The 24,414-nt window shown below is 40.6% G+C and overlaps 1 protein-coding gene across 1 annotated transcript; it reads right to left on the reverse strand.

Annotated features, from left to right (window-relative positions):
- Window positions 1-436: 436 nt before the first annotated feature.
- QRFPR (pyroglutamylated RFamide peptide receptor) lies at window positions 437-20,255 on the reverse strand. Its single transcript, XM_037394612.1, has 6 exons — window positions 19,763-20,255; window positions 6,393-6,551; window positions 5,712-5,773; window positions 4,666-4,901; window positions 3,034-3,131; window positions 437-1,028 (listed from the first exon to the last, which is right to left on the reverse strand). Exons 1-6 carry the CDS (start codon window positions 20,100-20,102, stop codon window positions 625-627), a joined length of 1,299 nt encoding a protein of 432 aa, XP_037250509.1. The 5' UTR covers window positions 20,103-20,255; the 3' UTR covers window positions 437-624.
- Window positions 20,256-24,414: the final 4,159 nt, after the last annotated feature.

Below are 24,414 nucleotides of genomic sequence, written 5' to 3' on the forward strand. Positions count from 1 at the left end.
TGCATGCATTGTTAACTTCTAATATGCTTCCTGTTAATAAAAGTTGAATATGCATGCAACGTTTAAATCTTAGTCTCTTCAGAGTCAAATTCTCACTGGCTCTTTCATATAATTTTTTTCTAAAACAATTGCATGTCAGTTTGCACTTTTCCTGAACTCAGATCTGAGGCTTCTCTGTCCTCAGAGCTGCAAAGAGCAGATCTTACAATGTCAAGACCCATGTCAGATTTGCAATTTGTCCAAAAGAAAGTGCACACTTTCTCCACAGTTCTTGTCTTCTGGCATTCAGCTGTGTATGGTCCAGCAGCATGCCAGCATCCAGACACAAAATAAACAGAGCAAGCAATAGTTGTTTGTTTTACCTAAAGCAGAGGGCAAAAGCCCTAAATTAGCTTAAGAAGAAAAAATATTGTTTCCTGTAAATCATACAGTAATATTGTTTTCCCAAGTTTTACTCCTCATCCTTATAAAATATATTACATTTTCTCAACTGTTACCCCATTATAATAATCCACAAAATATTTTTCCCCTTATTTCAGCATGCAAAGTAGAAAACTATTCTAAATGGCTTGATAGTTATCATATAAAGAGAATGCTTTTTCCATTCTCAAAACCTTTATGATGCTACTGTCCATTTCCTAATGCAGAATGCACAGTAAGCTCAGAGTTGAATACGGCAAGGTGCCTCTTCAAATTCCTTTTTGAAGCTGGCTGATCGCAGAACTTGACTTCAATGTTGCCATCACTGAATGCTTCCCTCCTGGCTTCGTCCAAGTCAATGGGATCTCTCCGAGAAACACTTGCCTTTTGCCGCCTCATAGTAATCCCCAGGTTCCCAAGTTGCCTGGTTGGTGATGCATGTTGTTTGACAATGCAGAAGCAGATTGCAGACAAAAAATTTTTCTTGAAGTTTTCATTCATGAAAGCATACACAATAGGGTTGCAAATAGAATTGAAGAATCCTATAATCTGGACAATTGCAAAAGTCATTTTGACTGTCACATCATCATAGTCCTTTTCAAAATCACCTGGAAAGGAAAAAAGAAATATGCTGTAAGCATCAAATGGCATAAATGCCTACTACTTAGCCTATTTATATCCAGTCTGGCATTAGAAGCTTTTGTTTGAAATCAACAAAAGACCTCTCTGGAGGTTCTTAATATTAGCAATAGGGTTTTATCAGCGAGGAACGATCAAGATCTGCCACATGGCCCTGCTTTGCATATAGGTAAATAAGGACAGAGTCATTCAAAAGAGACAATTTATGAGCCAAAAAACTTGTGAAATGGCCAAGCAACAGCAAGCTTCCAGTCTGCTAAGTACTGGCCTTGTTTATTCAAGTTGTTCTTCTGGCTCTGAGTTTCATGTCTGTATTAAATCTGTTAAGTACTTTAACACCAATCCTTGTCTTGTCACTGACCACACACAGCTTCCATCTCTGTGCTGGCACAGATCAGCTCATGGGGGTAAAAATGTATCTTCTTGCTCACATCTCACACTTTTTAAATCACTGAGATCACAGAGGACTGAATACCTTGAATTCCAATACCCAGTGACCAAACTCTCCTGGATAAATACTATAAAGGTTTATATGTCAAGTAAAATAAAGGCCTTGCAGCACCTGAAGTAATTCCTGAATTTGGCAATGAAAAGAAAGCAAACAATTCATGGACCATTACAGACAACCTTAACATGGGACAATTACAACAATTTTAACAGTTACAGCTTCCGACCTTCTGATTCTGACCAGGCATAAACATTGGCTCATCTGACTGGCTGCAGGGCTACTGATTTTTTCTGCTACAACCTTGTTTGTGATAGAAGACAAAGAAATGGCTGGTGCCTTTGGCAAAGTAGCATTCCACAGCTACTGAAAACTTCCTCTTGTTCCTACATAGCCTGCCGCGCAGTCCTGCATGCTATCCCAGTACTCACACAGGAGATGGGAGATGAACAGTGCAAGACTGCAGAGAACATGGCAAACGCAAAAAGCAAAGATAACAAGCACTGAGGGTATTTCCAAGCTAGTATCTAGGCAAGATCACTGAAAAAGTTCAACTGGATTTGTTAGGTATTACCACTATGATGTCCAGTATTTGTATTTCCAATATGCCTACCTCATTAAAACCAGGGCAAGTGAAGGGATAAGTATTTCATAACAGTTTAACTCAAAGCAGTATAACAACTTAAGTGGATGCAAACAGAAGTATTCACACATTGAATTAAGATTAAGTTTGAATTTAAAAGTTCTTGTTCAAGAAGTTTTATAAGAGGTTTTGGAAATAACTTTTACATTCCAGCCAGGTACTTTTGACCTTTTACCAAAGGAGGGTAGCATGACAGACACAGAAAGAAAAAGAATCTACAGAGATTTGCTCACCAATCCAAAAAGTCTTTTTGAGTCTTGTAAGGCACAGCAAACTTCCTTTTCAGGGCTGGATTATGGGCTGTACAAACCCAGTGGCAATGACAACCTCCTTGCTAAAAAGCTTACATTCTAAAAGAACCGGCAGAGAACTTGGGTTCCCTCCCACTCACACTGCACAAAGTTCAGTAGAGTTTACAGCAAGATACAAAGGTTTTATTATTTTTTTTAACTCCGTTAAAACACACAGCAGAGAAGAAATGTGGTTGACAAGTTTATCTCAGATATACGGTATCTCCCAAACACTCCATTAAAGGTCCTTTCCAACCTAAATGAATCCATGATTCTATGATAATAGGTTTTTTGCAATGTTCTTGTTTTCCATGAGCACTGCAGATCTGCCTATCGCTCAGACTTCAGAGTAATTCATCTGTTGTTGGCTATGTATCTCTATTACAAGACAGCGATCCAGGACTTAAAAGCACAACATTAACCTTAGCTAGAAGAAGGTATTATATAGCAGAATGCTACTGCAGCATTAGCTTTTTACAACCTGTTTGTTGTAAAAACAACAAAAAAGTTCCATTATTGTGGGGGAGGGGAACAAACAAAAAAAAACACAAACACCCAGGAAAGGCTTTATTATATGACACGTGACAGATACTCACTGTATTCTATCATCATGTGAATCACATGGAAAGGAGCCCAACAGACTGCAAAGAGAAACACCACTGTCACCATCATAACAATTGCTCGCTTCTTCTTCCTGAAATTGCATCAAGACATTCCATACTGAATCACTAAGAATTGACTGGCAGTTAGATGTGTCTCTTGAAGTTAGATCTGTAAATGTGTTCTGATGGTTGCAGATGCAAATAAAACCCTGGAATAACGCTCACAAGTGAAACAGACAATGCAGCATCATATAAATCTAGCACATCAATTAACATCTTTTATTTCTCTCTTTTGGGAAAGCAATGGACTTTGCAGCTGCAGCAAGCAATGACATTAGGAAATCCTGCAAGGCATTTTCACTCTATTCAAGTAGATGCAATTCCAATAGTAAGGGCAGAGGGACACATGAAATTCCATTAATAGCTTAATAAAAACCCAAAACAGTCCCTTCCTAGGTCTGGGAGTACTGACCATACTTGCAGCACCTGATGACACAGAAAGTTTGACAGTAAGTCAAACTGCACCTGCAACATTCAACCTTTGCTGGTAGGTGAAGTGCTAGAGTAAGAGCAAGAAACACACTCCCTGCCTCCACTGTAATACCTCACAAACTCAAGGTATACATGAATTTATTATCATCCCCAAATCGATATAATTCATATAACTACATTTATATATGCCAAGAGGGATCTCACACTTGAGCTGAAGAACTAGCAGTTCACTGGTAGCAGTTACAGGATCCTCTCCCCACTGAGAGTAGCCCAAAAACTGCATGTCACCTAAGTCCTGTGAGACTGCACCCTCTTTCAGTTTTGACTTAAGAGGGTCTCCTTAGGCACTTTGTTAGATAAGTATCTGAGAAACTATCTTTAAGCTGCTTGTCAGTATTCTCCTTACAGCCAATACTTAAGGTGATACTCTCCTCAACAAGCAGAACTGCTAGAGGTTTGTAGCACATCAGGCAACAGATCAAAGATCAATTTGCCAAATGAAAGGAAAAAACATGAGCCAATATTAAGGGTAGCCCGCATTTAGTGCTGAATAGCAAAGTTGATAATCATCGATTTTGCTACCTTTTCAGATAGCACATTACCATCTGGATAGTCTCACACACACACACATCTGAAAACACTCAAAACTCTTTGGAAGCAGTATCAAGTTAAACTACCAAAGTATTTTTTAAATTAATTCAGGTTTTTTTCCCATATGCCAATTTAAGTTGTAACAGGATCAAAAAGGAGTGTTCACAGTCTCAGAATTATATAAAGAACTTTCCATAAAACATGCAGAAATAATGTAGCAGCATTTTCCCCAAGTCATCTTCTGACTCATGGCCTCCATGTGTTAAAAACAAGCATTTCACAATATATAACATGAGATTTATTGAAAGGGCTTGACGGCTACACTCTACTTTGAAGAAAACAATCTGTGTAAATTGCCTTAAAGTGGCTATCTCAGTGTTAAGTAACTAGATAGCTTTAATAATCTGGTCTATGCTTGTAGACTTGCCAACAGATAAGAAAAGACAGATTTTAGGGTGTTTTGCACTGCTCTTCAAAAACTGGTGGGGAAAAATAAAAATCTTTCTAGAAGTCAAAGTTCCAACTGTATTTTACTTTACAAACCTTGATATTTTAGACATTTCACTCCCATGAATGGTTTGAAGAACTGAAGCATCTCCCACTCGTTTCTTAATCCAGAGTTCATAGCCAATTTTAGTGTACAAAAAAAGCATCAACATCAGTGGAAGAAGGAAGAGTATAACAAGAATAAAGGTCGTATATATCTTCTGATAAATTGGACTGGCCCATTCTTCCAAGCAACAAACATACACTTTTTCATACAGAAAGTCATACTTAACCTGTAATAAGTGTAAAGGAGATGAGTCACTACAGTGTTTACCCCAAGTGTAAAAACCAAGCACATTCAAATATTCCTTGCTCTTAATACAACCAAAACTCAGACAGACTTTTCAAAGTGGCAAAATTCTTCCAACCGGTTTTCCACATCAAGTGTTGGTTGATTCAAGTTGACAAAGAGAGGTCAGGAGATGCTTTGATTTGCACTTCTCCTCAAAACCTTTTTTTTTTTTTTAAATGAGGATTTTTCAAAAGACACCTTAGTACACATTCTGCAAGTAAAGATGAGTGTACAGAAATCTCACATATTAGTAACTTTGGAAAAAAAAATTGTTAACATTCAGACTCACAAGCAACAGGTTCCAACCAGTTGTTTGGGTTTTTTTTGTTTCCCTCCAAAAGTGTATGGTAGCTCCTTAAACTATAACGGGCAGCTCATTACATTTTAAACTAGGCACAGTTCTTCCACATTTCAGGGAAAGCTATGTCATCCTGAAACCGTAGTCTAAGCCCTACCCTGCCATGTGCCAGTGCACCTGTAAATGAAAAGGAGGCCACAGTGGAAGTCATAGATGCAATTACTGCTCTTTAGCATAATGGTGGAAGGTAGACATGACTAGTCCCTGCTGGTAGTCCTCCCAGTACATGAAGATCCTAATCCTTAGCCTTTCTCATGCTGGCACACAGAACAAAAGCTCCACTTCTCTCAGCTCACTCTCATTTCTTCAGTTTATTCAATTTCATTGCTAAGGTAAAGAAATATCCAGCAAGGACCTAGTTTAAAATTTAAGTTCCCATTTCACCTAACATACCTCAAGCCGTTGCACATGCCACATAGGTGATCCAACAATAAGTGCCAGCAACCAGACTATGCCTGTAAACAAATACATTTTTAAATACTTTGTACAATAAATAGCCCCATAAGTTTTGGATACAAACAGCTTAACAGCTTCACCTTTAAGTCAAGAAAAGCAGACAATTTAAATAACAAAGTTTTTGATATGAAGCATATACTAGTCAACATTCACACCAATAACAGTATGCTCTTTTGTCACCAGTTTTCTTTCTCTCAAACTACCTTCATTTATTGGTATACAAGTGTAAAGGCCACTTAATTCGCACTGTATGTTCTCTTTGTGTTACAAAGGAAAGGCCATTTAAGCTGTTACCTTGCTTTAGCAGTGCTTGTACATTTTGAACAAAGAAATGAAAAAAAAGAAAAAAAAATAAAAGCTTGCCAAAGGTTTATCAGTCTTGGTTACATAAATTTTTGACTTCAGATTCCAAGCCTATTGTCAGGGTTTTAGCTAGTAATTACTGTAAATACAGGCACTATCCTTGAGATATATCTGGTAACATTTATAAAATATCATTAATCCTGCCTCTGAATCACTGGTCATATCAGTGCCTTCTCTCCTGTCATGTCATCTACACCAGCACACTGAAGATTATTTCACCATGCACACAATTACTGGAGATGCCTAAAATCTTACCAAGCATTGTGAAAGCTCTTTTATTGGTGTACTGCCACTTCATTTTTAGTGGATGCACAATTCCCTGGTGTCTTTCCACAGCAATGCAGGTCATTGTAAGAATCTCCGTTACAATAGCAGTGGATTGAACAAACGGTACCATCTTGCAAGTGAAGGCACCTGCAATAGTCAGAAAGTAAAGTATGCAACTGCTGCAGTTCATGAAAAAGCTGTTAATACTGGAGTGAATTAATTAGTCAATACTCAAGTGCTATTGTACAAGAAGAACAGACTAAGATTCTTAGACTTATTTTAACAGCTCAACTGCTAAGTCACCCAAGTTATTCGTCAAATGCAGCTTTCAATAGTCCTTCTTCCATCGTACGCACTACATCTGCAAAACCAAGACTTCTAAGGACATATTAGCTTGCTCTGTATCAGACATTTATTCCTATTTCACTTCTGACCAAGTCTTCCATCATCTGTTTTCAAATGCGCCAAGTTACAAGGATATTTATTATCTTTTTATCTTGGCATATTACTCTTCAGTTTTATGAAGGTCTTAGTGTTACCTGTTTAAAAGTTTACCTTTTCTGCTGTTGTAAATACATTCCTTCTGCTCATTTAAATACCACTCTATTTGTACACTTCGACATTTAATGCAACATTTTGCCAAGCAATATATAGATAAATATATAGGAGTCCTCTAAGAGGTGTAACATAAGAGAAGTTCAGCTTCATCACCTTTCCGTTCTCCAATTTCCCTCTTTCCTGATTAACACATTATGTTAAAGATGCTGTCCAAATTAAATGCAATTTCCTGCCTGCATTTTCACAGTTCTATAGGTTCCCATTGTATTTATGCACAGCTAGCACAGATCTTCAGAATTCATTACTGCTATAGCTTCCCAAAAGTACATATGCAATCCTTAACATACCATTCTCCATTACTCATCCTCAAGGTCCAACTATCTTAGAAACTGTGGTGTAAATTACTGTCAGAAATCTTATTTTAATGCCTTTCCCAACCTACTTCTCATTTACTCATTTTCCAACCATATTTCTGACCCTAAGATAATTTTGTATGATGGCATTCTCAGTTCCCTCACGTTCTTACAATTTAGTATCAGCTAATCATTTCTGCTACAGCTGGGGTTATTTCCCTTATTTGATCATTAATGATACCTTACCTAAATATAATCTATGAACTCAAAATAGACAAAGGAATATCTAATCCAATCATAAATCAAGCTTTAAGATGCTACAGACACCAGCCACAAAAGCATTAGAAAACAGAAAACAGGATACTATCAAAACTTAATCTTGCCCTCCATGAAGGAAACAAGGAACAGGGAAACTTCTGTCTGCTAGGCCAGACTAAAAGCCACTGTAACTTACAAGAAGGAACTGGTTTACTACTGGTCTTACCAATTCTAGCTGCCCCCAAAAAAATCACTTTTTATGTAGCTCTAAAAAGGTAAGGAGAGGGCAAGGGGCAAAGGATGGAAGTCAAGTACATACTCAACACCAGCAACACCGTGGATGTGCACAGAGATCTGGCTTAAAACAATAAAAATGCACCATGCAGCCCAATTTCAAGTTACTTGAATGAAATCTTAGCATAGTCAGTAGGAACTGCATGGAAGAAGGTACACTGGGCTGCAGATCTGTTTCTCACAGGGTATGTGTTTTTCCAGGGTCTCAGGAAGAGCAAGACTTGATATCTTGTATCAACAGCAATTTATGCAATAAAATTCCCCCCGCTTCCTCCTTGGCTTCAGTAAGCACAAAGTAAAAACCCTTATGAAATATGGCCGACATCTTATTAACTCAGCATCTCAGCAGTTTCTCAGTACACCACACATGCAAGCACTAGACCCACTCAAGTGAAATTTACAGTCCTTCAACCAGTGTGTTGAAACTTCCTGTAGTAAGATAACAAAAAGCAAGCTCAAATCGTATCTCTGCACATGGCAGATGGTGAGTACAACCAAAGAGGCGGCTACGGCGCACAATCTCTGCCCACTTCTGAAAATCAGCTTACTGCCATGAGTAAACAGAGCTAAAATGATCTTCAGCCAAATCCAAATCCTCCTTGGAATCAAAAGGAGAGTTTCCACTGTTGGTTTCAAGTGCTTTGCTTTGCAGACTAAGTTACAAGCGACTCCTGATACAAATAACATGAACAGAAAAGCAAAATTTGTATATGAAACAAATGCTTAAGTTCCTATTTCACTAAAGAAATGAGCTGAAGTTTGAGTGCTGGAGCTGTGGCAAAAGAAACCCTGATCAAATTTAGTCCACTTGAACTACAATCCATTACAGGGGTTTACCTGTAATGCACTACACCTTCACTTAAGTCCCAGCATCCCAGGGTATTCTTAGGAAGAAAAGAAATATCACACTATTACTCAAGTAACAAATGAGGCAACCTGAAATTAGTATTTCAGAATAGTAGAAAGCTCAGAGTGAATACTGGTTATTCCAAGGATATTCTGAAACAGAACATTAGACAGAACAGATTACTGAAAGGACTTCAGAAGTCCTTTATGAAAGGCCAACCACCATTTTATTCATTGGGATTTAGCTGCCTAATGTCCAAAGGGTTGATTCTATTGCCCTGCTCCTTCAGATACTTCCAGGGTACAGGTTCCCAGCATGGCCTCACGGAGTTGTCTCAGTCAGTCTTGGCAAGCACAAAAGAGAATTAAGAGAACCGTGGAACAACACTGGTTGGAAACAAACTCGAGATCTTTGATCTAACCTCATGGCAGGATCCACAATCAAGCCAGATCAAACCAGATGCAGCCCAGAGGATCCAGATCTTGAAGACCTCCAAGGCCAAAGACAGCACAGCCTTCCCTGGGTAAGCCTCTTCCTCTGCTTGACTGTCCTCACATGGAAAAATGTTTTCCTTATATTCTGACTTTCTTGTTTCAGTTGAAACATTTTACCTCTTTTCCTCCTGCCATGCACTGCTGAGAAGAGCCTGGGTTCATCTTCTCAGTAACCTTCCAGTATGCAATGCAAAATGCTGCTAGGTTGCCCCAAAACTGTCTCTTCTCCAGGCTCAACAAGCTCCATTCTGTCAGCTTTTCCACCCATATAGGGCAGCTGCTCCCACACTTGACATCTGGATGGCCCTCTGCTGAACCAGTTTATCAATATCCTTCTTGTACTGTGGGTCCAAAACTGGACGCCGTATTCTGGACACTAAACACAACCTTGCCTGTGAGACTCTATTTAACAGGCAAAGTAGGTTTTACTACATCTAAGCCTTCCCAAAACAGAGATAATGCACTTCCTCCTTCCCTTAAATTGATCACATGCTATAATCACTGAACAAGGGAAGTGTGTAGAAGGGGGCCTCAAATCCAGGGTCTCCAACCCTGAGGAGAAAGCCATACTGTTAGGGCCCCACCTCCAGGACCACCCTCTGAAATGAGCCATCTCACAAGAATACTTAAGGATTTTCACATCCAGGAAAAAAAAAAAACCAACCTCACACAATACCTGCAAACTTGCATACTCACTACTAGGGAAAGAGGTAGTGAGGTCTAGTCCCCGATCCAATAATGCATGCACATTTCACTTAATATTTAACCCATTTGTGTAAAAAAAACCCTTCACCTGCAACAAGAAGAAACTGATGCAACCTCATTCTTGAGTGCCTGTTAGTTGAAAAATTCCCTTCTGGAACAGCTGAGGGAAAAAAAGCCAATTTTTACTATAAGGAAGACATATTAAGTTGGGGGGGGGGATTTAAATTCTGTTACTGTATCTATCATAGTTTAGACAGTGAAATTAAAGACAGAGAGGCAAAAACCAGACCTGTATACATGTATCACTACATTTTACACATCGAGTCTATTCTTCACGTGTTTGTGTTCAGACTTATGACAGAGTGGCAAAATTTTAAAGAATATAGTAGTTCATGCTTTTTTCCTAATCACGCTGATAAAAGCACAGAGTTTAGAACATGGTTTGGAGGTAACATTATTTAACAGCTAGTATTATCCAACTCTTCACTAATATTCACTAACATAACTGCTAGATAATCCGGTTATTTGTATCAGGTGCTATGTCCTTGTCATTATATACTCACCTATAATAAATCAACATTGGATTAAGAATACAATGAAGTTCTTTATCTCCCAATCAATCTGAAAATAAGAATGGATTTGCTTTTTATCTTCATGATAAAAGCACTTGAATGGTTTTATTTTATTATTTACTTATTTTTAAACAACATATTCTTCAAAGCATATTTTCAGATCCTATCTAAAGAGGACAACTAGTAAAGAAGTAACATACAAAAGTAAAGAATAAAACCCCACTTCAGTGAGTTTCAGTCAGGATTATTTAAATCTCACTCCTTAGAGTCTTTTTGGAGTCCTTAAGCTAATCACTATTTGAATAAAGGAAGAATTTGCCAAAGAAAGAACTTCATTTTAATGGAGGAAGGAAGGTAATGTGAACTCTATGCACACTGAAGTAATGCTGAAAAAGCAAAAAGGGTTTAAGAGAATTTTTTAAATACAATGTTTAAAAGTTCTCTTGAGACAGACCAATCATCAACATAAACCTACAGCTGCTGTCAAGAAAACACCAACCCAAATTGCAATAATCAGACTAGAAGAGGCAAGTAGCCTTTGATAAGGAAGAAAGCAATTGGACTTATTTGTCTTTCAAAGGTGAGAAACAGAAGCAGCAGGGAAGTATGCACTCCACTTCAAAGCTAAAAAAAAAAAAAAAAAAAAAAAAAAAAAAAAGAGGTAAGAAAGGACGATATCTACTTGCTTCGAATAAATCTGATATGTCAGTTACAACAGTACATTCACTGCCTACAGGTAACTGCTGAAAACAATGCTGTCCTCTTGCACTTCAGTTACACTGCAACGCCCATCCAGCAACTTCATCATCGTTAGTAAATGACAACTATATAATAAATTACGTTAGAAAATAGTGATTGATTAAGTTTCCCTAAGGGGGAAAAAAAACACCTTATGACATGCATATATATAAAATATCCTCTTACTTATCAAAAAGTAGTCTTCTAACTTGTAAAAGAACTATATTTAATTAAACAGACACCTCACATTTTAATCATTAACTGGCAAAATGAAACCCCTTTCTAGAAAAATAGCTATGAAGTTGTCCTGGTTTCAGCTGAGATGGAGTTAATTATCTTCTTAGGAGCTACTATGGTGCTGTGTTTTGGCTTTGATGTGAGACTTTTCAGTTCCTTGGGCCTTGTTAGCAAAAAGGGTGGAGGGGCTCAAGGAACTGGGAGGGGACAGAGTCAGGTCTGCTGACCCAAACTAGCCAAAGAGGTACTCCAGACCATGGGACATCATGCCAGGTATATATACCTGGGGGGTTGGCGGGGTGGGCAAATCGTTTCTGGGGGACTGACTGGGCATTGGTTGGCAGGTGGTGAGCAGCTGAATTGTGCCTCACTAGCTTCTTTCTTCCTTTCCCTCTGGATTTTATTCTTTTCTTCCCCCTTTTCATTATATACTGTTATTGTCATTGTTGTTACTATTGTTCTTTCATTTTTATTCTATTATTAAATTGTTCTTATCCCAACTCCCGAGTTTTACATTCCTTTCCAACTTTCCTCCACACCCCTCTGAGTGAGGGGGGAGTGAGCAGGTGTCTGTGTGGTACTTAATTACCAGCTGGGTTAAGCCACAACAGAAGTGCAGATTCCAAACAACATTAAAATGTATATATACCCATGTTACCTAGCTGCTGATTTAAATCATTAATTACTAAAGCCACCTTCACTATCAAGTGAAGGAATTTAAAAGCTTAGTCACTTCTTTCCGAGGTGACCATCTTGTTCTGTTATTACTAATTCTTTATCTTAAATCCCTACAGCCTTTAAATCACTGAAAACAAATCAAAATCATTATTTGCCTCTTCTTTAAATGATGAGAAGTACAACAAAAGCAGACAAAAAAGCATGCACCAGAATCATTATTTGCCTCTTCCTTCAATGGAGTGCAATAAAAGTGGGGAAAAGCATGCAAAAAAGCAGACACCAGAATCATTATTTGCCTCTTCTTTCAATGAAGAGTGCAATAAAAGCAGGGAAAAAAAGCACGCAAAAAAAGGCAGGCAAATTGTACAGTTCCAGCAGGATTTGGCTACAGCCCACCTAACACAACCGTATGCTCCTGATCAGTCACCCACTCTTAGAAGAGAAGTCAGTCTATGTGGACTACTCTGCTTCCCTATGTATTACTGTTCATTGATCCAATTTACATTTCTTCCCTCAGGTTTCACAACAGATCACCTGGTAAATACAACATACAGGATTGCAAAGCAAGAGCAGACTTCAAAAAAGAAAATCCTCTTCTACTGCCTGCTTATGCATCCCATCCTGGACTTAACCAGCCATTTTGAGAACAGAAGACATTCCCCTCGTCCCTAAATCAGAATCGGGACATAATTATAAAAATCCAGGATTAATGCAGTCGCTGACTTACCCTTGAAAACAATGTTCAGCTTGATTCATGTGAAAAGCCCGGCTAGATAGATCCTCAAACTGAAGTTTAAATTCTTGAGCCTGACTCCAAAATTTGTTTGGACACCAGCTACCTGAGGTCATTAACGACCATTAAATGAGCCAAACTAGAAAGAGGGAGCTTTGGGAAAATGGGGCTGCTTTCTGCTTCCCAATGCAAAACACACAGCTAGACTTATTCCAGGTCTTTGGGACACCCAGGACATTTTTATACCATACTGCAGAAAATACGTAACAGCTATGTAATGCCTTCAAATGCAGAGCTAAACACAGCTCCAGTACATTACGCATTCTGAGACGACTTCGGCACTGAACGCTTCTTGTTCTAAAACAAGACTGAAGTGTTCCTAGTGCCTCTTTCTCAGATTCTGGTTCTTCTGGGTTTCCCCCCCTCTTTTTTTTTTTGGCTGTAGCTATATTGAATCTTTCAGAACAGAATTTTGCTTAATTACTTTATAGCTTGCAAAAGAAGTTTCAGGCATCCACTATGCCTAATATCAGAAAGAATCCAATCCATATTTTTTCAGAATTTCTAAATTCTAAACCTCTAAAGACTGTTTAACAATATTTTTTTTCTTGAAAAGACTTGCTGAAAAATTATCTCCTTTTTTGCCTGCTCATTTTTCACTTACATACCTCCTGTCCAGAAACAGCTGACTTCTTTGAATATTTTAAATAATAACAATACCTTACCTAATATCTTAAATATTTTTATTATGTATATTTTAATTATTAATTTTAAATGTTTAACCTTCTACAAGCTAAGGCTTTCAGCAAAGACTTCAAACAGACTGTTAGCAAAGACAACACTGCAGGATTTAATACTGACCACTTCCAATTGGGAAAGAAAATTATTTGCACAGGAACACTGGGAATGAAAATAACTAATTGCTTCCCTTTTTCAAGAAGCTAAGATGTTCCCAGAAATATTCCTTATGCACTGCTAAAAACTGCAAAGAGTATTCAAGCAACGCTTAGTTTTCCCCAATGATAACACATTCAGAAGGCTGCAAATATAAATGGTATTCACTTAAACAATTCCTCATGCCTTCATTATCAGATGTTGTGGCTGTAACTATGATTTAGACATTTCATTACCCATTTAAAAGATGGGGTTTTCTTTATTACGGTAACAAAGGCAAAATCCTGAAACGATTCTCTGATAAAAGGTAAATTGCTCCTTCTTCTGTTCCATGTTGTTGGCCAAGCCCTTGCACTACAATCTCTATCACAGCTTGTAAACCAGTTCTCTCTAGTTCACATGATGCAAGTAAGTTAAGATTTCTTATAACTTCTGGGCAGAAAATAAGTCAGTCATCATTACAGAGATGATAACCTTAAGGGCCTTTCATACCTGGGCAATGCTTGTTTTATATAGATTCTCAGGTATACAGGCATTTTGCATCCTTAGGAGTTTACTATCCATGATGCACAAGTCTCTCACATGTTACCTATACAGGATAAAGAACATTATACATACGCTTGCCCAGAAAAAGACACGAGTGTAGCACTTGAGAGTAGACTTGTGGTAGTTTAAGTCTGTTCATGGTCAACTAAAACAGCTGAGATAAAATGGCATGGCATGAGCCCACACACCTCAAATAGCCTATAGTTTATTCACTGATGCCAGATGGAGTCCACACTATTCCCTCTACCCTGCAATTTGAAATCATGGACCACACACCTTGGGCTAGCTGACCTAGGTATTCCACACTGTGTACCCTCCTTCCCCCTTCCCTCCAAGGCTCACATGCAGCTTCAGTGGCTTTGTAAATCCATGGGCAGAGAAACAGGCACCACAGTCTTCAGGCAAACGTGGATCAGCAGCTTATTTCAAAATGCAGCCATTGGTGAGCAAAACCAAATACAGGCACCCAAAGATGCAGAATAGCTGTGTAGCAAAGTACCGCTACTAGAACACAAAACTACTGCAGTAAACTACTGTCTGCCTTTGTGGTACAATCAACAAGTAGTACAGCTGGATTTTCGGCAGGGATACAGATCAAAGACCCTGAACTCTTCTCAAGAGACACTGACCAGCAGGGAGCAGAACAGGGCAAGGCAAGCACATTCCCAATTCACTCAATGCAAGGCAAGAGAATGCCAGGTATTTGTACCAAGCAAAAGCACATAATAACCACTTCATATGAAACCAATCTACCTGCATCCTAAAACTTGCTTTATTTCTTTGCCTGACTAATGCAACAGCAAATATTTCACATCAGTCATTGTGTTTAATATTTACACTAATTAACGATATGCACAACTTGAAGAAATTCCCCATGCAGAATATGTCAGTACTTGTTGTTTTGCTGCTTTTAAGCAAAACACCCTGCCAACATATTATATATATATATATATATTAAAAAAACCCTAAGCCTATTATTTCCTTTACTGAGGCATTCACTGTAAAACCCCTTCTCAAACCGTCTTCATACAGGATTTTACTCCTGCCTCTACTCATAAGCAAACACCCCAAAATACCCAATAGCGGAGCATGGAGAATGAAGGGAAGTCAAGCTTTCACCAAGACAGAACTACAAAATCACCCTGCTCTTAACACAAGCAGATCAATCCCAAGACACAACTTCTCACACTGCAGGAGGCAAACGAAAAGCACTCATGTCCCTGACCCGATTTACAGCAAGACTAGACAATTTAAATTGGAAAGCTAGAAAAAAGCTTAAAAATGGAACATTCAAATAACTGGATCTCTCCCATCAGCTTTACCATCTAGTATTAACCCTAACAGCACGTCAGCAGTTTGAGAGTATTTGGAAACTTTTCATTATCAAAGAACATTCCAGAAGGGAGTCAGAGTGAAGAAGTTTCTAATGTCACACTGAAGAGATCAGAGGTATCCAGGAATATCAGACACAAAAGGCCCAGTGATTTCCATCACTGAGTGATGTACAGAAGACCCACCCCTCTCCTGAATGGCAGCTGGAGGTGAGACAAGATATGGGAGGGCATCTCAAATGCTGCTGTTGGTTCAGTGATGCCTCAGATGACTCACTACTCTATGACAAGAAAAGCCACCAAGTGATACCTGTCTTGAGAATACACATTCTAACTGTTAAAACACAAAATTCACAAGGAAAATGAAGCATAGTGCTAGATGAGGTTACAGTAGACCTTTTGCCAAGGCTGTTGTATTACGCAACATCAAAAGTAATTCTCCAGTAGCTGCTTCAGGCAGTTCTGTAAAGATAACACTGTTATTCAGCTAACTAAGCAATGTCAGAAAATAAAGCAATTCCTGTAATATCTGCTCCAGAGACAAAAGCCCAAATGTATCTGTAACAGCACTGTCATCATTATGACAATGAGACTACTACTGCTGCCTCTTACCTACCATCACAAAAGCAAAACCTCAGCTGCTTCAGTCTGCACCACGACCTTAGCTGTATGCATCGATTTGCCCCTTATTCAAGTTCCCGTTTTATCTTCCTCTCAACAATAAATGTGATCCCAGTGACCATTTATGCCAAAGCCACAATCTTCATTTTTTTCCACAGTATCTTCCACGTTATAAAGATTAACTTGAAGGACTTTCAATAAAAGTTCCCATAGAAATTACAGACATTTTAGTTGCAAAGTATAAAGTAAAAAATTAAATCATATACTATCACTATAAGTCTCACATAGCTATACAGATTCTTAAAGAGATCGAAGAATCAAAAGTGTGACCCATTCACTCATTTTTAGTCAATACAGTGCTGCTCCCAGTTGCTACCTATGTAGAACTCGCAGGTCTGTTTTAATGTTGCATAATTACCAGGCAAAGTGCAGCACACACAGTTTCTTGAAACTGCAGTTGCTAAACTGTAGGTGAAATGAAAATGTATTAATCAATATACTGTGGAAAAAGTCATGCCAGTGCTTTCTTTAGTTTTTCCCCATCTCTGTCAGAATTTCTGATAGGTGTACTGCAGTGAACCTGAGGAATCTTCAGTTTCTAAGGAATTCTAACAAACACTATCTATTAGGTGAACCACTTTACCATCCACCAGTTCAATTACTCTGTGTCACCAGCTATCAACATTCTCCTTGGAGTCCTATTGTAAACTATGCACACCTGGAACCCTTCGGAGTGAAACTGTTTCACCCTTCACTTTAGGAGGACCAAAATGGTATGTAGTCCTTTCTGATAGCAGCCCATATTGTCTTAAAAGACAACAGCTACTCTAAAACTGTGGCTAGTCTTATGATTTCTATGTTCTCCTTCTACAGTCTAGAGTGTTTGCAATTTTGCCCTCACCTCTCCCATTCTGCTGTGGGTTTCTGAAGAGGAAAAAGAAGAGAAAGAAATACAAACACACACATACAAGCATGGAAGTAACAAACCAGTTCCAAATCAAAGGCAAGTACAAAACATGCACATCTCGGTTCACATCACCTACTACAGAAGCTTGTTTTAGTGATGCAAGTGCAAATCAATCAAGATGTTAAATGACTAAATGCTCAGAAATGCAAAGGTATTTCTCTAGCATCAAGTGTCTCAGGATACACCACTCTTTCCAGCAAGGATATATTACATAAGTCTAATCACCTTTTATTTAACAGAGTTGGAGCTTGCACAACTCAGAGATGATGCATTAAGGTGGATGAGAATAAGCTTTTTCAGACTACAAAACAAAAAACAAAAGGAAAATTAAACCAGTAAAGCCAACAAGGACAAGGCTCCTTCCAGATTGTCATGCTCCAATTTCCAGTACAACTATAATCACTATTCACACTTCACAGTGCGAGCCTCAGGAATCGGATACCTTTGGGATACCAACAGTTTACATCCCCTTTGTTTTCCTGAATTTTGCTTCACACCCCACACCCCCAACAGTGAAGGGTAACACCCATCAATTATGTTACTTATCATGTCCTCCCAGTACCCTGTTAAAGGGAATTTTGTTACCAGGACCATAAAGGCTGCTATCAGTCAACAGGATGTATTGTACTGAAGATGCTCTAGCACAGCAAAGAGAGTAGACAAAAAGTACAGTAAAATCCACAAAACAGTATACTTTAAAGTATGCAGCTACTGAATATCTGAAGGTATTTGTCACAACTATGCTATCTTTTACACTCACGACTTCCAAAATTGACTTGTCAAGTGTCTTCAGTAACAAAAGGTAAATGGAAACATACTGTTTCCCTGTACTGTTCCACATGCCTGTGCCACATCTGCCGTAATTCACCTCAGAAGGCTTCATCTCGCCCCACTTTTAGTTGATTCTGGTCATACGTGCAGTCAAGCTGACAGACCAGGGTCTTCCTTAGGAATGAGAAGAATCACCCCTCTTTAGGGAAAGCTACTCAATTCAGTCCTCTCCCCTTCATGTGGGATCTCTTGACACTCCCAGTAATCTTCTGCTGTATTCCTTGAGGAAGGAGAACCAAAACTACCACAGTCAAAAAGAAGGCATAGCAGTATAGCTATCAATTTACTCCATTATTTTTATTTACATATCCTTATTAGTTTTGGGGTTCAACATCTGTACTGTCTTAGAACAGTGGTTACCTCCCCCAAAAGGCAACTTGTAAGAAAATGGAACAGTTGTCCTTACTGTCAGCAGTCCCTGCAGTTTTATATTCATTACAGTAAGTTCTGGTTTTCAGACAATAATAAAGCCATTTCTCACAGGGTTAGGTATCCATGTGCTTTTCAAGTCTCCTCTGATGTGTCTATTCCCAGCCTGCATTCCAGTCCATTGGATGTACTGGAATTCTCCATTTTCTGAGGGTAACCTTCACTATCTTCCAACAACTAAAGCACTGGAAGCCTTGGAAATTGAAACATAACTGTGTCACTTTATGAACACCTTTTCTGTTTACACTGAAATATTCTGAAAAATATTTTCATTTGTGGTTGTACAAGATGCTGTCTGCTACTTGCTGCAAAACCATCCCTTTTTCCACTTATAATTGCGAAACACTGTTTTAAGACCAAGAAAAAGAAAATAAATACCATTTGCAGTGTTACTTCACCTATGTCTTCTTCTTACTTTATTACCTTGGAGCTGGGATGCACAACAAAGAAAAAGCTAATAATACGTTCCAGGCATCAGGGAGGTGCTGTCTAAAGGTCTTTCACATCAACAGGAATACAACACAATTTGCAAGATACAGGCATATCTTGAAATTAATGCATCCTTTCAACATAAATTCTGTGTGTTCCCTCACTCCTTTATTTCACAAAGGATGCATTCTTTCTACTCACAACAGGTTAAAGAGGCCTGACTCCGAGTCGACTACTGTCAGAGGAACCCGAGGTGAATAGAATGGTATTTCACTAGCCAGACAGCTTCTGTTACTTAGAAAACCAGAGAAGGTACTGCGAAAAGACCTCATCAACACCACCTGACATACCATTCCTCACACATACTGCAACTTGTAGCGAATACACAGAATGCACGTATGAAAGCACACTGGGTTTAACATAACCTGAATGAGTGGTATAGCCACTATTTAGCCCTGCGGAAAAGCAGCTGACTTTTCAAGTTTTCGCCGACGAGTTTAAGCCCTTAAGCGAGTAGGAAGAGCTCCGCAGGGCAGCGCAGAAATAACGCGGCCCTGAGGGAGGACAGCGGCCCCTCACAGCGGGGCGGATGCGCCGCTCCCCCTCAGCGCGGGGCCGGCCCCGAGGGCCAAGGCTGCCCGGCGCTCACCGCGGGGACATTCACACCCCTCGGGCTCCCCCAGCGCGGGCGGGAGGGAGACGGGGTCCCTCACGGGGGACGCTGGCCACAAGCACGGCCCTACCGCCGCGCATCACCGGCCGCCCCCCCCCCCCCACAGCGTCACCTCCCTCCAGCGGCCGCCGAGCCTCCGCCGGCCCGGGACTGCCCGCCCCGGCACCCACCGCCGAGCCAGTTAGAGGAGATGTTCTGCAACATGGTGAAGGGGACGCAGAAGAAGGCGATGAGGAGGTCGCTGAGCGCCAGGGAGCAAATGAAGATGTTGGTGACGGTCCTCATGGCTTTGCTGCGGGTCACCACGTAGAGCACCAGGCAGTTGCCGAAGAGCGCCAGGGCGAAGATGAGCACGCAGATGAGGACGAAGGCCACCTTGGTGCGCCCCGGCAACTCCGGGATGTACACCAGCGGCTGCAGCCCGTAGAGGGCGATGAACTGCTCCCGCGTCACGTTGTTGTCCTGCAGGAGCTGCGCGAACTGCTCCGGGGTGATGTTCAGGGACCGCATGGCGCCGTCCTTCTCAGTCCCCTCAGCGCCGCCGCCCGCGCCCCGCCATCACCAGCCCACCGTCCCTCCGGCACTCTGCCGGGGCGCGGGCGGACCGGGCCCGGCGCGCGGCAGCGGAGGCGCGCGGAGCCGCAACAGCCCGCGGGGGACGAAGCGGCGGCAAACTTCGACACGGCGGCGCCGCCCGCCGTATCCAGCGAGCCCTGGGCGGGGGGGCGGCAGCCAATGAGCTCGCAGCGCGGGAACGCCCCGGCCACGCCGCCGTGGAGCGGCTCCGCGCCTGAGGGAGCGGCTGGCGCCCCGCGCTGCCCGGCGGCAGGTGGCTGTCGTTCGCCGCGCGTCTCCCCAGCCGAGGCTCGAAATGCCCAAGGTGGGGGCTAAGACTACCGAACCAGCCTCTCCTCAGGTTTGGATCAGGCTGAGAGGGAAATGAAAGAGATTGTGTAGTAGATACATGGTTGCCTGCACGGAGGGACGTTCGTGCCACACGCTGGTCTGTGCCCAGGCCAAACGAGGCAACAGGGGGGGTTATCTGCCCTTCCAGCCCTCATCTGTGCCAATGCTGCTGCAGGCCTTCACGTGATGATGAACCAAAGCTCATCATAGAAAAAAAAAAAGTAATTTTCCAAACTTTTGGCCATTGAGCTCAAGAGCCCAGGAGGCTCCAGAAGATTCCTTTCCCAGGCAGACATTCACCAGCAGTATAACTGCTGTTGCTGGAGGAGGCTTGTCAGAATCCCATCCCACTCAACCTAGCTGGCTAGGCTACTTAGGTAAGGTTATATACACTACTAATGTTACTGAAAAATCAGAGACAAAACCCTCTAATTCTCGTTTTGGCATGTTAGAAAGCAGGCATTCTTTATTTTCGGCACCAGATGCACGGGGGTAAATTCTGCCCAATGTGCATACTTTGTTCACTGTTTATCTTTGTATGGTTGATCTATACATATTAATAAAATTTCTGAGAAACTATTAGTGTATTCATTACAGTTCCAAGAACTACTTGTATCTACACTCTTACTACACATGTGGGGCTTAATGGGTCAGGGATCCCCTGACGGTCACTTGGGACATCTTCATCCTTTCTTCATCCTCTTCTTTGTCATCTCCTCTTCTCATCCTTTACATGACCTTTTCCTTTTCTGGCCCTGTTTCAGCACTCTTGGCTTGTGACTTGATTTCGGACCAGTTCTTATGTACTTAGCAGCTAAACCATACAATGCAGTGTTCTACTAGTAGCTAAACTACATACTAGAGCATTGTACCGTTCAGCAATGTCATGGATACATTAATTGCAACATTTACCATTAAGCACACTGGTGAAATTCCTCCGGTATTAATAAGGTATGCTTAGCTAGCTGCAACAGTAATCAAGAAAATGCCATTGCAGTTTAAGTGTGGATAATAATGGGAGTTAAGGTCTAACGGCAAGGTCACGTTGAAAATATGCATTGATTTGGCTTCCATCCTGTTTTAAATTGCTTAGCACAGCTTTCTCACTAGTGTAGGTATACCCTCTTTGTACCATATGAAAATATATTTAACAGCAACAACTTGTTTTTAATCTGTCACGATAATAAATTATTGAAAAAGATCCAAAGAAGGCAATAACAATGTAGAAAATTGTTCTAGCAACACTGCCTCCTCCCCACAGTGATAGGTGTTTCCTAAGGAAACAGAATCACCTGGGACAATGCTGCAAAATTTGATTTTATACAGAAAGTGTGCTCCTTGCCCTGGGTACACATCTTTACCTGTACCAGGGAAGTATAAAACAGAATGAAGGAAAGTCTAACAAAAGTTGTCCATTTATTAGGCATTGTGTTGCTGGCTTGCAAGGAAGACTGGGGAGGGAAGAGTCTGCCACCAAGTCGTTCTCAGCAAAATGAATGTTCTCAACAGCAGCAAAGGTATTTTGTGTAATCTTTGGGGAAAAAATTGTGTTAAGTGGAAATCAACAGACAGAAGTTCCCATGCCTGCGCTTATATATGTATTCCAGTCTGCACAAGTCAGTCCTCCAAATGCTGACAATCCTCTTTTAAGATATAGCTTCATGTCAAAGAATTAAGATTCTCTTCATTATCCCATTGTGAAAGAGTCCTGTCACCCTTCCTTGGTGCAGTATGGCCCTGAGTTTTCCTCTTGAGATCAATATAATCAGGCTCCCTCTCTGACAGGCTTTCTAAAGCCTTGTTTGTGGAGGGAAATGCTCACCATACCAGCTTAGTTCCCAACATTCAGACAGCCCCTTTCACCTTCCCTTAGGCCTACCTTGTTGGCTAGAAAAGTTCACTTTTTTAATCCTGTAATGATCTTGCTGACCTTATACTCCATAGCGCAGATAGACTTCTTTTGGATTCAATTTTCCCAGCACCTTCCCTTGGACTACATACTTAAGTACACGAGGTGTAGCCTAAAGCCATTTCAGGTACTCTGTTCATACACCAGTTCCTATACCTCTTTCCCCTCTTCTCTGCCCCATTGTGTTAATAACAGAAACCTCATTTAGAACCTCTTCTATTAACAAACCAACCAGACGCATTTCAGCAGATTTCATTCCTATTACAAATAAAGAAAGGCCAAATGTGAAAGCCAGTCTTTGTCATCCTGGACTGCAGTTTTGTGTTATTCATTGCAAAAGCATCCAAGCATATCAGGAACTTAACAAGCAAAAAGGAGTAAGCTCTCACCTAAATACTGCAAATAATCAGGGTTTATGGTTAACATGGACACTTGTTTTGCATCTATCCTTATTTTATTACTATGATTGTTCATTACAAGTAATCAAACAGCATTAAAAACGAAAAACGTCTGAATGGTTAATCTACATAATACTAACAAATCTTGAAGCTCTAGGCTATGGAAGTGTGCCATTACATCTGCTGCAGATTTAGCTGGTGTTTGCGTGCAAAGAAAGGCATGATGCAGGTAATTTTACAGACAACATTTGTCCTGAGTATTTACTCACATGGAGAGGATAAATGCAGGATTTACAGAAACTTTCATTCTCTTGAGCATTATTGATCCTCTTGGCTAAAGCAATAACAGCATGGGCATCATAAAAGTGATATGGCAAATCGCTAGTAATCATATTACCCATCTCCTTGACCTGAATAAAATTATATTTGGAGTAAAAAGGGTTGAGTTACGAAAGGTGATCTCATCTAAAACCTGCTGAAATTACTGAAATGACTTCTCTGGTTCCCTGGGCTGCAAATGATTGGTAAAAGTGTTGCTTACTTTTCAGCAACTAGAGTTCTGCCTTATCCTGCACCTTGTGGCTGCTGCTGACTCCTGCTGCTTCCTGCAGTCTGCAAAGTAAAGTAATCTGGGGCTGCTCCGACACTGCACAATGTCATTCAGCTCTCCAGTAAAATGACACACCATGTAAATGTGTTTCTCTAGAAACAGAAAGAGAGGGTGTGCATGTGCAAGGGTTGTCGTTTAACCACAGCCAGCAATTAAGCCCCACACAGCTGCTCTCTCACTCCCCACTGGTGGGATGGGGAAAACAATAGGAAAAGGGAGAAAACTTGTGGATTGACGTAGACAGTTCAATAGGTAAAGCAAAAGCCAGGCACAAGCAAAGCAAAAAAAAGGATTTTATTCACCACTTCCCATGGGCAGGCAGGTGCTCAGCCATCTCCAGGAATGCAGGGCTCCATCACAGGTAATGGTAACTTGGAAAGACAAACACAACATACCCCCTTCCTTCCTCTTCCTTCAGCTTTATATGCTTAAGTGTGACATCATATGGTATGGGATATCCCTTAGGTCAACCAGGGTCAGCTGTCCTGGCTGTCCTCTCCCAGCTTCTTGCACACCCCCAGCCTACTCGGTGGTGGTGTGAGAGCAGGAAAGGCCTTGGCTCTGTGTAAGCACTGCTCAGCAGTAACGCAGACATCTCTGTATTATCAACAGTGTTTTCAGCACAAATCCAAAACATAGCCCCATACTAGCTACTATGAAGAAAATAAACTCTATCGCAGCCAAAACCAGCACCATAAGAAGGCAGTCCTGCCTTGATTCTTGACAGATGAGGTATAAAACAGCCTTTTGAAACAAACGGGTTTCTTCTTCCTTGATTGACTTTCTTACTTCGTAGATTTGAGCAACTTTACAGCTGCCTCCCTTGCCAAAATATATATGTACACTTACATATATATACACACACGTCTTTTATATTCTCCTGCATGACTTTTTTTTTAGTTTTTAATGATGATTCTCCATATCTTTTATCATCTACCTCCAAATCCTTCTGTTTCCATTGAAGTCTATGGAGTTGTGATATTTGCATCATGTCATATG

Source organism: Falco rusticolus, chromosome 1 (genome assembly GCF_015220075.1).
Source record: "Falco rusticolus isolate bFalRus1 chromosome 1, bFalRus1.pri, whole genome shotgun sequence".
In the NCBI taxonomy this organism is placed as follows: Eukaryota; Metazoa; Chordata; class Aves; order Falconiformes; family Falconidae; genus Falco; species Falco rusticolus.